Source organism: Brachypodium distachyon, chromosome 1, assembly GCF_000005505.3.
Source record: "Brachypodium distachyon strain Bd21 chromosome 1, Brachypodium_distachyon_v3.0, whole genome shotgun sequence".
NCBI classification, from domain to species: Eukaryota; Viridiplantae; Streptophyta; class Magnoliopsida; order Poales; family Poaceae; genus Brachypodium; species Brachypodium distachyon.
The window spans coordinates 44,169,641-44,185,480 of record NC_016131.3 but is presented as its reverse complement, the minus strand read 5'-3'; the positions used below and the strand labels follow the sequence as shown (position 1 = coordinate 44,185,480).

Genomic DNA, 15,840 nt, shown 5'->3' with positions numbered 1-15,840 from the left:
GATGCCGTTAGGCACACCAAACCGGCACACAATGCCCTTGAAGAACTTGATGGCCGCCTGAGCGGTCACCTTCCGCACTGGTTCCACTTCCACCCACTTGGAGAACTTGTCGACGGCCACGAGCAAGTACTCATAGCCGCCAACTGCTCTTGGCAACTTGCCAACGATGTCCAGCCCCCAGACCGCGAACGGCCAGGAGGATGGAATGACTTGCAAGGCTTGCGCCGGCTGATTGCTCTTCTTTGCATGGAATTGGCACGCCTCGCATGTCTTGACTAGTTGTTCGGCATCGGCTGGTGCTGTAGGCCAGTAGAAGCCGTGCCGAAAAGCCTTGCCGGCTAGAGCCCGGGAGGCCACATGGTGCGAGCATGTGTCTCGGTGTATATCTTCCAGAAGTGCGCGCCCTTCGTCTTGGGGTACGCAGAGGAGTTTTACTCCGTTTGCACGCCTCCGGTAGAGATTCCCGTCTACCAGAGCGTACATTGGCTTGCCGGGATATGCGCTCCGCGCAAAGTCGTCTTCAGGGAGGGCTTCCCCCTTGAGGTAGCGGGCGATGTCCACCGCCCAAGGCGGGGTTTCCCTACTCATGCATGCTACCACATCGGCAGCATGGACCTCCGCTGTTGCGGGGTTTCCTTCGGTTGCCGGGGGGGCTTCTCCGGCAGCCGTCTTGGGAGTGACTGAAGGCGTAGTCCGCCTGTGCCAGAACACTCCCGTCAGGACTTTCCGGCGCTCTGCTACCCACTTGGACAGTTCATCAGCCGCGAAGTATCCTTGCGCTTGATGTGCTCGAATCGCAAACCCTTGAACTTGCGTTCTAACTTGCGGACTTCATCCACGTACGCTGCCATCTGTGGGCAGTCGTAGTCCTTGTTAACCTGGTTGATCACAAGTTGGGAATCTCCGCGGACAACAAGGCGCTTAATATCGAGGGCGATTGCCGCCCACAACCTGGCGAGCAACCCCTCGTACTCAGCGTGTTGTTGGTGGAGTTGGGGAAGTCGAGTTTGATGGCGAATTTCAACTGGTCCCCCGTGGGTGACTCGATGACGACTCCGGCGCCAGCACCCTGCAGGCTGAACGCGTCGTCGAAGTACATGACCCAGTGGCGTTCGTCCAGCCTGCCGGGCAGGCTGGTCTCCGGCTCCTCTTCTTCTATGCCTGTCGAGGTCCACTCTGCAACGAAATCAGCCAGACCGGCACTCTTGATACTCTTGGTGTTCGTGAAGTGCAGATCAAACTCCGACAACTCCATCCTCCACTCGGCCACTCTCCCGGTGGCTTCACGGTTGGTGAGGGCCCGCTCGAGGCAGAACCCTGACACCACCGTGATGCGGTGCGCCTGGAAGTAATGGCGCAGCTTGCGGTATGCAAGCAGAATCCCCAGCAAGAGCTTCCGTACTTGCGGGTACCGTACGCGGGCGTCGCGCAACACGGTGCTGACGAAGTACACAGGGTGTTGTACGAGCCGCTTGCGAGGTATCAGCGCCGCTGGCTCGATGGCGGTTCCCGGGTTCGAGGCGGTTGCAGGGGCTGGTTCAGTCCCTGCCCCGCAACCCCAGCCCCCGGGAGATCTTCTTCTCTCTCAGCAACAAGCACCGAGCTGACCACTTGGTCAGTCGCTGCTAGGTAGAGTAGCAGCGACTCGCCCAGCTTGGGGGCAACGAGGATCGGCGGCGATTTCAAGTACTGCGTCAGGTCCTGGAACGCCGCCTCAGCCTTGGGGGTCCAATCGATTGGGCCCGTCTTCTTCATTACCTTGAAGAAAGGCAAGGCGCGTTCGCCCAGCCTTTAAATGAAACACCCCAGCGCGGCAACACAGCCGTTGAGGCGCTGGACGTCCTTCACCTTGCGGGGAGCCTCCATCTTCTCGATAGCTTCTATCTTCTTTGGGTTGGCCTGAATCCCGCTATGTGAAACCAAGAAGCCCAGAAGTTGCCCCGAGTCTACACCAAAAGTGCATTTCTCAAGGTTCAACTTGAGCTTGATCTTGCGGAGGTTATCGAACGTCTCCCGCAAGTCATCAACAAGCGAGTCCCCGCGCTTTGACTTGATGACGATATCATTCATGTAGGCCTCAACGTTTCGGCCTAGCTGGGGTCCCAAACACTCGCGTAAGGCACGCTGGAATGTTGAGCCCGCGTTCTTCAACCCAAAAGGCATGCACGTGTAACAGTAGCAGCCAACCGGGATGATGAACGCCGTTTTCTCCTCGTCCTCGACTGCCATCTTAATTTGATGGTAGCCGGAAAAAGCATCCAAAAAACACAACAAATCGCAACCGGCAGTGGAATCTACTATTTGATCAATGCGGGGTACAGGGAAGGGGTCTTTGGGACATGCACGATTTAGATCAGTAAAATCTACACACATGCGCAGTTCGTTTTCCCCCTTGGGTACTACAACTTGGTTTTGCTGACCAAGTGGGGTACATTACTTCCCTGATAGCCCCCGCAGCTTTTAGCTTGTCCACTTCTTGCTTGATGAGTCTTTACGCTCTTGTACTTGCCGGCGGACCTTCTGCTTGACGGGGCGGGTGTCTGGACGCACCGCAAGTCGATACTCGATCACCTCCCTAGGGACTCCGGGAAGATCCGATGGTTCCCAACCGAACACGTCGGCATTCTCCCGGAGGAAAGTGATGAGGGCGCTTTCCTATTTGGCATCGAGGTTCGCACCGACGCTGACGGTGCGCTCCTCGTTGCCGACTTGGAGGGGCAACTTCTTCACCTTGGCAGCCTCCTCCTTGAGCTTCTGGCCCTTGCCGGGGCGTGAGCTCGAGCTTGTGCTTCCCCCGGCAAGCTGCTGCGGGGTAACACGAGCCTTCTTCGCTGTGGGGCGATCGCCCGGCAGCGAGCGTTCGCTTCGGGCGATGCCTTCGTCACCGGAATCAACTATGGCGGCAGCCATGACGACCTCGCCAACACACCAAGCCGCGTCCTTGAGACCGCACTTGATGGACAGGACTCCATACGTGGACGGCATCTTCATCACGCCATAGGCGCAATGGGTTGCCGCCATGAACTTGATCAGCGCTGGCCGACCAAGGATCCCGTTGTACGGCAACGGGGTATGAGCCACATCGAACATGAGGTGCTCAGTCCTAAACGCTTCCCGGGACCCGAAGGTAACCGGCAGCGTGATGCGCCCCAGGGGGCGCACGATCCTAGGGTTCACTCCCCAGAACGGGTCGGTGGGCTTCATCTGCTCCAGCGGCAGCTGAAGCTTCTCCACCAACTTGGCGGATAGGAGGTTTAAGCCCGCTCCGTCGTCCACCAGCACCTTGGTCACCGTCATGTTGTTGATGATCGGCGAGACCACGAAGGGCAAAACCACTGACCCCAACTGCCAGGTTGGGTGATCGTCGGAGTTGAAGGTGATCGGCACGTGCGACCACTTCAACGACTGTTGCATCTCCAGGTCCGGCAACAACGCACACACCTCCCGGGTGAGGCGCTTTACCGCGCTATAGGTTGAGAGAGCATAAGCTCCCCCATGGATGCATGCGACGCCGCGGGGCTCCTAGAAGCCGGGGTCGTCGCCCTCACTGTAATCGAACTCGCGCTGCTCCTCAGCACGAGCCTTGTCTCGTCCCCGGGGAGGCTGCTCCTTGCCGGCGCGGGCTAGGCCTCGACCCCCCGGGCTTCCTCTCTGCCGGCAGGTTTCGCTCCAGCTATGGAGTCATCCGGGCAGTCGCGGGAGAGATGCCCGATATCCCAGCAGTTGAAGCAGGCGTCGGCTGCTCGGCGCTCCTCGTGGCGCTGCTCGCGCCTCTGCTTGATACCCTGCAGGATGCGGCAATCTTGTGCGTCGTGGGTGGCGTTGGCGTGGATGGGGCAGCGGGGCGCGTCGCCCGGCTTGCCACCAGACCTGCCAGCGGACGATGCCTTTTTCGCATGCCTTGAGGTAGCCCACGGTTCCACGGCAAGCACTTGCTTCCCGCCGCGCTTCCGGGAACCCTTCTTCTGCGAGTCCTCGGCCATGGCACACTTGTGCGCCAAGCCGTAGAGCTCATGCGTTGTCCAGATCCGGTGCGTGTTCAGCTTCTCACGCATCTTGGGGTCACGGACGTTGATGGCGAAGGTGTTGATGATGGCGGCAGCCTCCGCCTCAGGAATGGAGTAGGAGAGACTCGAGAAGCGGTTGATGAAGCTCCACAACGTCTCCCCTGGCTTCTGCACCACGGTGTGCAGCTCCGCCATGGTTCCCGGGCGCTTGTAGCCGCCCTGGAACGCACTGACAAAATGCTCGCGCAAGTCATCCCACAAGGAGATGGATCCTGCCGGCAAGTTGAGCAACCAAGTTCTCGCCGATCCTTTCAGGACCATGGGAAACCAGTTGGCCCTAACCTTCTCATCGGCACCGACGGCGTTCATGCCCAACGAGTAGGTTAGGAGGAAATCCTTAGGGTTCGTGGTCCCGTCGTACATCCCGAGCGTTGGCAGGGCTCAGAACTTGCGGGGCCACTCCACCTGCCACAGTTCACGGGTGAACGCGGGGCAACCGTCGTCAGCCCCCCGGAGCACTTCGCCTTGGACTCCGGGGTTGGCGCGGTCACGTGCAAGTTGGCAACGCCGCTCAAGGCGCTCGCGCAGATCCTCCTGTTGACGTGCGTTGAGTATCCCCCGCACGTCCGCTGGCAGGACTGTTGATGACGAGTCGACGGAGTTGTCGCCGGGCTCCACGCCCGTGCGACGGCTTCCACCGGGCACCCCATGCTCCGGCTGGGGGATAGGGCCTGCACCAGGCCCCGCGACCGGGTCAGTGTCAGCCCTAGACTGGCCACGCGATCCTCCTGACCGGCGGTTGGTTGCAACGAGGAGGGCGGCGAGCTCCGCGGTCCACGCCTCGTGCGCCGGTGTTCCCTGCGGCGGCTCGTAGCGCATGATGGCTTGAGCCACCATGAGGGCTTCTGACCTAGTTCGGACAGGAGGCACCGCGTGCTCCTGCCCGGTGATGCCGTCTGGGACGGCTCCGGTGCCTCGCGGACGATCCCGCGAGCCGGAGGGAGTTGCTTGGGAAGCAACAGAAGGATGCTGAGATGGACGCAGTTCGTCGTTGGCCTGCAGCTGCTCGACGTGCGGCTCGTAAGCACGAGCGACGACCCGGCTATGACCGGCCCCGGTGCTAGGCTGCGGGGCTAGCCTCGGCCGGTCTCCAACGGAGCGTGGCGGAGGAAGTATCACTTGATGCTGCTGTTGCTGCACCCGGGCAGGCTCAGGGTTCTCCTGATCCTGCGACGTGCGCTGCACGTCGTGTGACTGCGTGTTCGCCGCTGGGGCACCACGCGGCTCGATCCAAGAGTCGCCAGCCCGCTTAGGAGGCATAGCAACGAGTACTGTCGTCTGAGAAGGCGAAGCTGATGTAGCTGAAGACGATGGCGCCGGCGGTCACCGGCGAGCTCTCCGCACGCGCCCCCTACCTGGCGCGCCAGATGTCGTAGCCCGAGGCTTAGACATCGGGGATGCTAGGCACCCCCTTTTAGGTTCGGCAGTGGGCGATGGGGATCGCTCCGGCGATCGCCAGCGAGGCCAATGACGAGCGTTGCAATGTACAAGCCAGTTTACCCAGGTTCGGGCCACCCGAAGGTGTAAAACCCTACGTCCTGCTTCTGAGTATGTACTAGCCAATGAACAAGTGTTCACAGGTTGCCGGGGGAGTCCCCGGACGCTCTCTTCCTTTCTGCTAAATGGCTACTTACTACTTCTGGACTAAATCTCTAGGGATCGTAATCCAGCTAGAGTCAAACCCTTTGACCAGTGCCTCGGTCCTCCTTTTATAGTCAAGGGGATACCAAAGGTGCCTCGGTCTGCATGGGGGACGCGCTTTTGGACACGCGCCGAACAAAGACCCTAGGCAGTTTCCCTTTGCTGCGCTGGCATGCATGCACGGTACAAAACACTGTAGCTAGGGCGATACGTGCCCTAGATTCACTGCGAGCTACTCACTGTAGGTTGACTAGACAGGAAACCATTTCCCTGTCGGAGCATTTAATGCTCGACTTGCACCACACTTCAAGCTCTGACCAGCCCTGCACAGAAGGAGACTGTCAGGCGCCCACGTGGCGTCGATACTCTACTTGCACTGGCCCTGACGTAAGTGCCTGCACTGGGATCTTCACGCTGTCATCCGGGGTAACCCCCGCAGCCCGGCTAGTCCTGCTCCAGGGCGACCCCCTTCCCAGGCTCCTGCCGGGCTGGCGGCTTCCCGGGCAGCTCGCACTGTGCTGCCCAGGGTGCTGTCCTTGCGGGGAGCAAGCGAGGCGACCCACGCCCGAGCAACGGTGGTACCCCGGGTGCCACTGGTGCGACATGAGTCGTTCTCGAATTTGGGCTGAGAACTCGAACCTGACTCGTGCCAACTTGCTAGTACTTCATAAAGCCACACGTACCTCTGCGTGGGTTTAGGGTTTACGACGCAGTAAAATTCCCCAACCCAAAACAATCACGAAAACCCTAATTCCGCCATGGAAGAATCCACACCGAAGATCGCGGGATCGAGCCCGACGATGCCGTCCCGATGGTCGCCGACGAGAAGATCAGCGCCCCGGCCCGCCTCGCCACCGTGCAAGTGCAGCCCGCCGCGGCGAGCACCCCGCCGCACCAGCCTTTCATCAATTCCAAGCCACGGCCGGTGCAGCAGCCCATGGGACGGACGGGGATCATCCGCGGGTTTATCAAGATTTCGTCCGACCCGACCGGTCCGTCCAAGATCATGTGGAGGCGAGCGCCCAGCCATCCAGCCGGGTCGCCGTCGGTGCCGGTGATGAGCTCGCCGCCTCGGCCGAGGGGGCCCCAAGACGAGTGGAAGATTCCCAATGTTGTGAACACCTGGAAGAACCCCGAGGGCCACTGATCAATGCAAATACAGTAGTTTTTTTGTCGAGGTTCTCCACAGGGACTATGCAGCGACAACAATGCTCGGTTAAAGCTAGATCACAGGAACAGATTTTGGAATTTGTAACAAACAGTGCAAATATTTTTAGTAGTTTCGTTTATGCAAACATCACTGGACAGAAACGATTACTAGGCATAATAAATATTCACGAGCAAACATATAAGAATGGGAGAGAGAAGCAAATTGTTTAGGTATGGGAAAGAATACATAACAGGGCAACTAACATATGTAATATCACAGAAAATTAAATCACACACTAGTAGATATCACACAAATCTTAGGACAAAATATAATTTATAGCTCACAAATATCACAGTAGAACAACTCAACAATTGACAAGGTTTCTCACTGACATTTAAACAAACAGCTTGTAGGCACACAAAATCAACACATGTTCTCACTTTTAGTCCATACAAACAGCAAGCAACAGGGGGGAAAGGGAGAGAGATTTTGATGGGCATTCACCCAAGGAGAAGAGCAGCAGGAGTTGGGGAAGGGAAGAAGTTGCACACGTTGATGAAGAGGAGGCAGCAAGCGTCGTCCTTGACTTCGCCGGGGGACAGGGGCAGAGGTGAGCAGCAGGTTGAGTTGGAGGCGAGCTTCTCTTGATGGGCTGCAGCTTCAGGTTGGAGGAGAGGTGCACAGCAGTCCGCTGCCCGGCGGAGGCGGTCTTGAGGAGGAGAAGTAGTGGATCTCGGGAAGGGCAGCAGCAGCTTCGGTGGCGCGCCGCCACGCTGGCCTGGCCGCCGGTGGAGCAGGAGGCTAGGGGAAGGGAGAGGGAATGCCAGGCTCGAAGGGGATTGAAGCTAGGGATTTAACCCCCTCCTTTTCCATTTTGCCCCTCTCCTTTTCCTCTTATAACACAAGTTGATCCTTTCCTCTTCACACTTCGGCACTTGTTGACTTTTGTTTTCACATTCAGGTCCTTCTACTTTGTATTGCTACATCAGCAGCTCGTCTAAAATAAGGAGACTGTGCCTTTTCGCACTTATTGCAAAATAAATTAGAACAAGCTGTAAATCATTCTTTTTTAGATAATTGTATATTTTTCGATGCAATTATGCTCAAAATAACACTGACCAGTGGCCAAAAGATACACAACATATAATTAAAACATGCAAAATAAAGCACTGATCAGGCACTCGACGACCTCCATCGAAAAGCGTCTTGCGTCCGTCGACCACGCTCGGATCAGCCGCCACTTCGCCGAGCTCGAGGCGGCGCTGTACGCCGCGGAGAAGAAAGCAAGGGAGGCCGCACGGATTCGAGGCGTGGCGCTGACGGGGTTGATGACGAAGTTCAAGGAGCGGTGGGAGCAAATGCTGCGAAGGCACGCAGACAAGGCCGCAAAGATGGTTCTCGACGACGTGCTCCAGGCGATGAGGAGAAAGAAGAGCAAGACCAAGGACGCGGCCGACCGGGAGGTTGGCGACGGCGAGAGGACCGCCCTGGACACGGCGAGCACCGGAGGCGTGGCCGGCAGCACCCAAGACGAGAAGCTGCTCAACCAGGCCAAGGGGACGCACTCCGTGTTCGCCGCCAGCGACGACCACGTCTACTCCGGGAGGCCCTTCGCCGCGGAGTCGACGTCACACGGCGACGCGGAGGAACAGCAGGACAAGGTTACCGAGAAGGACAAGTCCCAATCCGACAAAGGGATCTCCGGAGCTCCGGAGAAGGCGGGCGGCAAGAGGGAGAGGCCGGCCGAGTTCGATGAGCCGCCCGAGCAGGAAGATGGCCCCTTCAACCTTGAGCAATTCTTGAATAAGGTGAAGAAGGGGAAGGATCATCAATGATCGTTCTTAATTAATTACAAGCTTGAACTTTTGATCTCAATTTTGCTGTTCTGTTTGCTAAACATTTAGTTTCCGTGGGCTGGCTCCAGTTTTCTTGTTTAGGCATGGAAGATTTCGATCTGGACGAACTCCTAGGGTCGATGCTGAATATCTCATAGTATGCTACCGATCGATCCAAGCTGTGTTAATTGCCGGTAATGCCGATGCTTCATCTAATTTATGTTTTTTTATATTTGTGTCTGGGTTCTCTTTCATGCGTATAAGATAACCTACGCAGGTTCAGAGATGTCGTAGAGTGAAAACACTGGGGCTGGTTGTGTCAGGCTATGTCCTCCCAACGGATGCTTCCTACAATGTATTCCTTCTGTTTTATAATTCTTGTCTCAAATTTGAATAAAAATGTAGATACATGTAATATTTCGACAAGAATTATAGACGGAGGAAATATGTGTCTCATGAGCTAAATTGTTTTGCGGGAGCAATAATCTAGCGAAAAGACAAAATATGTTGACTTACGGTTCAACATGCATCTCACGGTACAGCTGACAAATTAACTAACAGTCGTCACAATCCTATATATAAACGCTGCTGCTTTAGCGGCAAGGGACCAGAAAATTAAAGAGTATCCAAGTGATTTAGCTGAAGATAATTTTCCTCCCAATACAGCAGGGGGTATTACCATGACATCAGAACATAACGACCATGGGGCGTTGAACAAAGGGCTGCTCGGCCGCCTCCAGGGCTGTTAGATGAGCATACAACGTCGTCCGATTACGCATGAATCCATCCCCCGGTCGCAACATATGTCTGTTGCAACAAAGCAAATCCCAAATCGACACAAGTGCCTCTGTGTGGGTTACTCACTAGATGCTGCTCAGTGCACGTGGAAGACCTACTGGTGGATGAAATGATCAGGAGTGGCGAGGCAAAGCATGAAGTCCAGAACCTGAGGAACCAAGTGGAGGAACTCCAGGCACAGAGGACTACCTTGGAGAATGTGGTGATGCGCATTGTTGATCAACTGCAGGAGACCAAGTACGAGAGGGATCTTCTACTACTACAGAATGACCAGCTGAATGCACTCCTAGCCAACCAAACCCCTGCACCTGCTCAAGCCAACCAAGCTGCATCAACGCCCCCACCTGATCAGGAGATCCATGCGCCCGAGGAGGAACCTAGAGGCAAGTCAGAACTGCCTTTTGGCCTAATATCTACCGTTGCCTCCAGGTGAGAGCCATCCCACGAACCCCATCAATTCCAATTCGAGTCACCCAAATACAAGAGTAACGGCTGCGCGCAAAAACGAGTTGTGGCCCAAAATCAGAGTTTTTTTTTTTTTGAGGAAGCCCAAAATCAGAGTACGTATAATAGGTAAAAACAAATTGTTGTCGGCCAGTTCTCTATTGCGCACAGAAGATATCATAACAGGTGAACTTTGCTAAGGTTTAAACCAAGACATGCATGTGTAATCTGGATGATTTGGTACTTGGTTCAGGTTTAAACTGAAGCATACATCACGGCTGATGACTTTTCTTAAATGAAGCATGCAACTCTAGAGAAACTCGAGATCAAGACTAACTACTGAAGTTTCCATGCGATAGAAAAAAAATCTTCTGCATCAATGTCGAGACTCCCAACTTGCAGTGTTAAAAACAATTGATATATTTTAGAACATTGGTATTCCTCTGTCCAATAAGAGATGTCTCAACTTTGACTAAATTTGAATGCATCTATACACTAAGTCATGTCTAGATACATCCGAATTTTGACAAACTTGAGACATCTTTTGTTGGACGGAGAGAGTACATGATTTACTGTACTGGCTCAAAACTCTTGTGCTAACTAAAACATACCGTCAGCAAATCAGTGAAACTTTTGAGGATTCCATGACCTTCAGAGAATTAATGCTCCCAAGAGCACTCTCTGATTGACTTTCTGATGTCTCCATCCTGTTTTCCTCTTGCTGGGAAGTTTTTGGTCTATTTTCTTGTTGCTGGGATTTTTTCCTCCTATCATTTTGTTGCTGGGAAGTTTTCTTCCTATTTTCTTGTTGCTGCAAACCAAACAGAGCATAAAAATTCTAGCAAATTATTATTCTATCTATGTGAGGAACCAATAAAATGTAAGAAATTAATTTGTTGCATAAGAACATACCTTTGGTAACTCTTGTGCTCCTGTAGCTCGTCCCGTCTTCTTCTTGTGAAACTTGTCAACCCGACTTAGTTTTCTCTGTAGTTTTCTTCTTTGGAGATTTTTTTTCTTTATTTAGGCGTGCAGCTGATAAAAGTTCATTTGTTTCAGGCATCACTTGTGTATCACATCCTTCATTATTTTTACTTGTTCCAAAAGTAGTGTCAAATAACCGTTTCTCTGAAATGGTTGAACCCAACAAATACACCAAACGACCTATGTTCTTTATTTGTTCCAAAAGAAGTGTCAAAAGTTAAAAGATCACCGAAAATGAGCATAATCAATTATCATCTTAGCATCAGCTCAAAATATATTTTGTGATCTGCTCTTCACAGTCCAATTGTATAGCATATTGGAATGATGTGTTCTCAGCAATTCTATCTTGAAAATACTTCAACATACTCCTGGCTTCACCATATGCTAGCTCCCTTTGGCCCTTAGTACGCAATTGATTTTTGTGATCCTGGCGAGGATAGGTAATAAAGGATGATCCACCAACTGGCCGGCTAGCTGCCTCATGTGCACTTTTGGCTGAATGCCTGAATCATTAGCAATGTCAATCTCGATAGCTTGAATTTCAAATATTTTTCGCTGTGATGGCTTGAGGTGGCATGTTTCTTGCAGCTGCAACATGTGGTTGTGTACAAGATCAAGATCATAAACTTCATAATTTTCAAGTTCTCGGTCTATTGTAAGACTCACGCAAACTTGGCAATTGGTCCTAATTTATGCTCGAGTTTTCTTAACGTGCTTATCTCTTTTGTCTTTTGCCCGAAGATCCTCTTTACGACACACAAATCTGCTTGAAGTAATTGTTCTGTCAAACTTGCTTATGTTTGAGTATCTCTTCCTCACACTAAACCCAATCCTACCCCCATAATGCTGCCAAAAATTCCAAGCCTCATCCATAGTGTTAAACTTCATGTCAATTTGTGGTACCCAACTTTTTCTTTTTTAACAGCTTGTGGTACCAACTTGGTATTACATTTGTTCTGTAAAATAGTAAAATAGACAACACTAACCAATATTTAGCGGGCTGTGAACTTGTTTTGCCTAAAAATTAGCAAGAACATGGCCATCCCACAATGGGGCCAAACTACAAGGTTGGGCCTTCGATCGGCGAGGACAGCGACAGCTGGTCCAATTCTGCGGGCTTCTCGAACCCGCCAACGAAGAACCGTCGCACCGGCCGTTGCAAGTTTCACAGCATCTCCTCGCCCTTAGCGTGCGTCCTGCGACTTTCGTACTTCGTACAAGAAGAAGAAGAAGAAGAAAAAAAAGAGAAAAGGTTTGACCCCCACCACTACTGCCCAACCTCCTCCAACCTCGCACACCCCAAACGCGCAACGCATTTCCTCTTCCTCTTTCTTCCTCCTCGCTTGGAGCCCCAGAGCAGAGCCACCCCCCGAAGAACCCTCCAGATGCAGCCGGCCGCCGAGATGCAGCCGCCTGCCGGCTCCCCCACCGCCTCCCAATCCGACACCCCGCAGCCGCCTCCCCCTTCCGATCCCTCCCCGCCCCCGTCGCCTGCTCCAGCGCCGGCACCGGCTCCCGAGGCGGCCGATCCGCCCGCACCCGCGCCTGCTCTAGCGCCGGTCCAGTTGCAGGCGCAGCAGAAGAGCGTCACGTGGAGCGAGAAGCTCACGTCGGAGTCGCCGACGCACGTGCCGGCCGCCGCCGCCGCGGAAGCCAGCCAGTACGTCTCCCGCGGGCCCGCTTCCTCCTCCTCCAAGGGTAAACCCGCTGATTCGCCGTGCTGGGCTCAGTTTTATGCTGTTTTGGGGCCGAGATTGTTTTCGTTCTGATTGTGCTTTGGTGTTTGGTATGCTGCAGGCGCGGTGGAGGCGATGAAAGATACGCTGTCCAGGTGGGGGAAGTCGATGGGGGAGACGACCAAGATGGTAGAGAGCCTCAGCCGCGACACGTGGCAGCACTGTGAGATCTCAGCACCCTAATCCCTTACATTTCTTACTTCTTAGCGAATCCTCCCTGCTCCCTTTGTTTGTAAGATTCATTTCTTGAGGAGCAGGGAATGCGCGCTATGGGCTAAGGTTCCAGGCTTTTACCTTTTTCAATAATGTGTTCTAAATAAAGTTGTAAAGTAAAACCTCAGGAGATTCTTTCGAGAAGTTGTGGGGATTGGAATAGCTGACGGAGCAGGATTAGTATCCTTGGCCTGAGAAAAGAAAGTACCTGAACTTCAGATGTAGCTTTTCATGGTTATCTTATAGGTTTGGCATGCATAATAAGTTTACTACTCCAGTGTTTGGACTTTAGAATGTTGAACTTGTGACTAATTACCTGAGAACTTATAATTCTACTGATGTTCTTCTTCTGGTTCTCAATTAATTCAATATCCGCACTTCAAAAAAATGTTAATTCAGTATCGTTAGTAAAAAGTATGCTTAATCGTTCACGCAGAAGAAGAACAAGCTATGTTTTGTGCGTTTCATCTGTTCACTGCATGTGTCTGAATATTGGGATGTTTCTATTAATGAGATAGTGACGTCGCAGAAGCATTAAACCTCAGAGATTTAACTGCTCAATTCATCTAGGCAAATCAGCATATGCATGAGTAGACTGCTGTTTCCTGCAATTAGTGCAAAATCCTCAGAAAGAATGAAAATTACCATAGGAGAAACATATGACATATTGACATTGGATTTGCTCCTACCTTTAGGTACTAACCCTTTGCTCTAGGCCTCTAGGGCCATTGTATATGCCGATTTGTATCGTATCTGAAAACGTACAACTCTTGGGTCAGCTTTATTCATCTTTCTCAAATAAGTCAGGAACAATAGTGCATTTCCAGTGTGTAGCATTCTTAATCATTAATGCAGAGGAAGAAGCTAGCTTTTGGGCATTAACATTGTTTGTTGATGGAATGACCAAACTAAATGTTAGATGGATATTTAACAACTCAATTCAACTATGCAGATCAGCATATGCATGTGTAGCTTGCTTGTTTCGTGCAACTAGCACAACTCCTCAGGACAACCGGATGTTACCTTTTGAGAATCTATGACATATTTACGTCAGAACTTGAACTTACGTTTGGGTACCCACGATTCAATTAGGGGCTTAGTGGTAAACAACTAGCTCCAGAGAACCAGTGATAAATTTTGCATGCTGGTTTGTCGTGGAACCGATGAATTTTTGTGTACATAAGATATATTTGAAGGAGAAGATTTAAGAATTCATACATGTGGGTGCATGTGCCCTTAGTTTCAATACCTTCTAAACCAATTATTATTGCAATTGAAGAAGGGGATCCTTGATCTGTGAATAAAATTCCAATTTTTCAGATAGCTTGGTATATTGTATATAGAATGATAAAGTTAGGCACTTTGCAGATAATAAGTGAGAAACTGCATGCCCTACATGACCAACCCAGTGTTGGATCTTGTATTCACCAAAGAATATACACACGGGTTGGACATGCATAACATACTAAGCCAATAGGATAAGTATAATATTTGTATTATCGTTTAACTCAATGTTAACTTGGTGTCCTGTATGTCTGATAATATGCCTTTTTTAACAGTCAAGACAGGACCTAGTTTTACCGAAGCTGCTATGGGCCGGCTTGCTCAAGGAACTAAAGTTTTAGCGGAAGGTGGCTATGACAAAATATTTAAACAGACTTTTGAGGTTCTTCCGGACGAGCAGCTGAAAATATCTTACGCGTGCTATCTATCAACATCTGCTGGGCCTGTCATGGGAGTTATGTACATCTCTACAGCTAAAATCGCATTCTGCAGTGACAATCCTCTTTCTTACAAAGCTGGCAATAAAACTGAATGGAGTTACTACAAGGTAGGGGTTACTCACTTCCTTGTAGTATCTATTTAGGATTATGAAATCAATCAGGTTCCTTACCGCTTCATCCTTACCATTTCTTGCCTAGTCCATTACTAGAAACGACTATTGTATTTATGTATTTCATGAAGTGGGGAAAGCACCATTGGTTAAGAGGGTAAGGTAATAATTGTTGGCGACTTTTACTCCTAACCATACTAGTGGGGTGAGGAGGAAGGTAACACATACTCATTTAACTCCAAGTTCAATCTGCTGTACTTTGTCATTGCTCTATTTAGGAGAGTACTTGCTAGCTTATTGTATCTTTTTCATAGCTTTCTCATGTTACTAGCATGACGCATGTTGATGTTTAATTGCTGGTGGAAACATCTTCATATTAAAATGTTGTTATCCCCTTTCTGGAAAACAGGTGGTCATTCCTCTGCATCAGTTAAGAAGTGCTAATCCTTCAGTGAGCAAAGTAAATTCTGCAGAAAAGTATATACAGGTTGTCTCAGTTGAAGGTCATGAGTTCTGGTTTATGGGTTTTCTGATGTATGACAAAGCCGTAGCCACTCTTCAAGAAGCTCTGGATTGTTCTCGTGAGTTGCAACCATAGGTATCAGATGGAAGTTTCAGTTGCGTCAACCTGTAAAACATCCTCAGGGGTATCGCAAGTTTTCCACTCAATATCTTCACTTCTGAGTGTCTTGATTAAGACAGATCCTTCCGGCAGTGCTCCTTGGAGCTTTTGATTTGGCACCCTCGCTAGCTTGTATACGGGTTCAGAATGTTTGTTCTTGTTCTTTGACATCCCTGTGTTGTAATGATGATAGCATATATGGGGAAAATACTGGAGCTGTCCATTTTTAATGCTTCTGTCATCGACATTTAAATGTGATAGTGTTAGGTGTTTACTGGTAGACACCCAGGGCCTGGCATCGCTCGGTCGAACTGCAGGTTGAGATGGCAATTCTTAACAAAATAGAAGAAATGTTGCACAAACCAGGATGGTAAATTCGTGTGTACCGATTGAGCTTAACTTCGTAAATTCAGCATGCAATGGAATCACCAGCTTCGAAACTCAAGAAATAAAGCAGTCCGACTCTTCCAAATCGGTTGAAGAGCATCCTGTCAAAGCCCACAGGCCAATTTCCAC

General features: G+C 51.3%; 2 protein-coding genes across 2 annotated transcripts; both read left to right on the top strand.

Annotated features, from left to right (window-relative positions):
- Positions 1 to 7,988: 7,988 nt before the first annotated feature.
- LOC104582212 (SNW/SKI-interacting protein B-like) lies at positions 7,989 to 9,149 on the top strand. The gene is made up of 3 exons (XM_024459721.1): positions 7,989 to 8,666; positions 8,783 to 8,887; positions 8,971 to 9,149. The coding sequence occupies exons 1-2, from the start codon at positions 8,013 to 8,015 to the stop codon at positions 8,849 to 8,851; spliced, it is 723 nt and encodes a 240-aa protein (XP_024315489.1). The 5' UTR covers positions 7,989 to 8,012; the 3' UTR covers positions 8,852 to 8,887; positions 8,971 to 9,149.
- Positions 9,150 to 12,165: 3,016 nt separating this feature from the next.
- LOC100844857 (GLABRA2 expression modulator) lies at positions 12,166 to 15,598 on the top strand. The gene is made up of 4 exons (XM_003564036.4): positions 12,166 to 12,617; positions 12,717 to 12,818; positions 14,428 to 14,699; positions 15,112 to 15,598. The coding sequence occupies exons 1-4, from the start codon at positions 12,305 to 12,307 to the stop codon at positions 15,298 to 15,300; spliced, it is 876 nt and encodes a 291-aa protein (XP_003564084.1). The 5' UTR covers positions 12,166 to 12,304; the 3' UTR covers positions 15,301 to 15,598.
- The last annotated feature ends 242 nt before the right edge of the window (positions 15,599 to 15,840 follow it).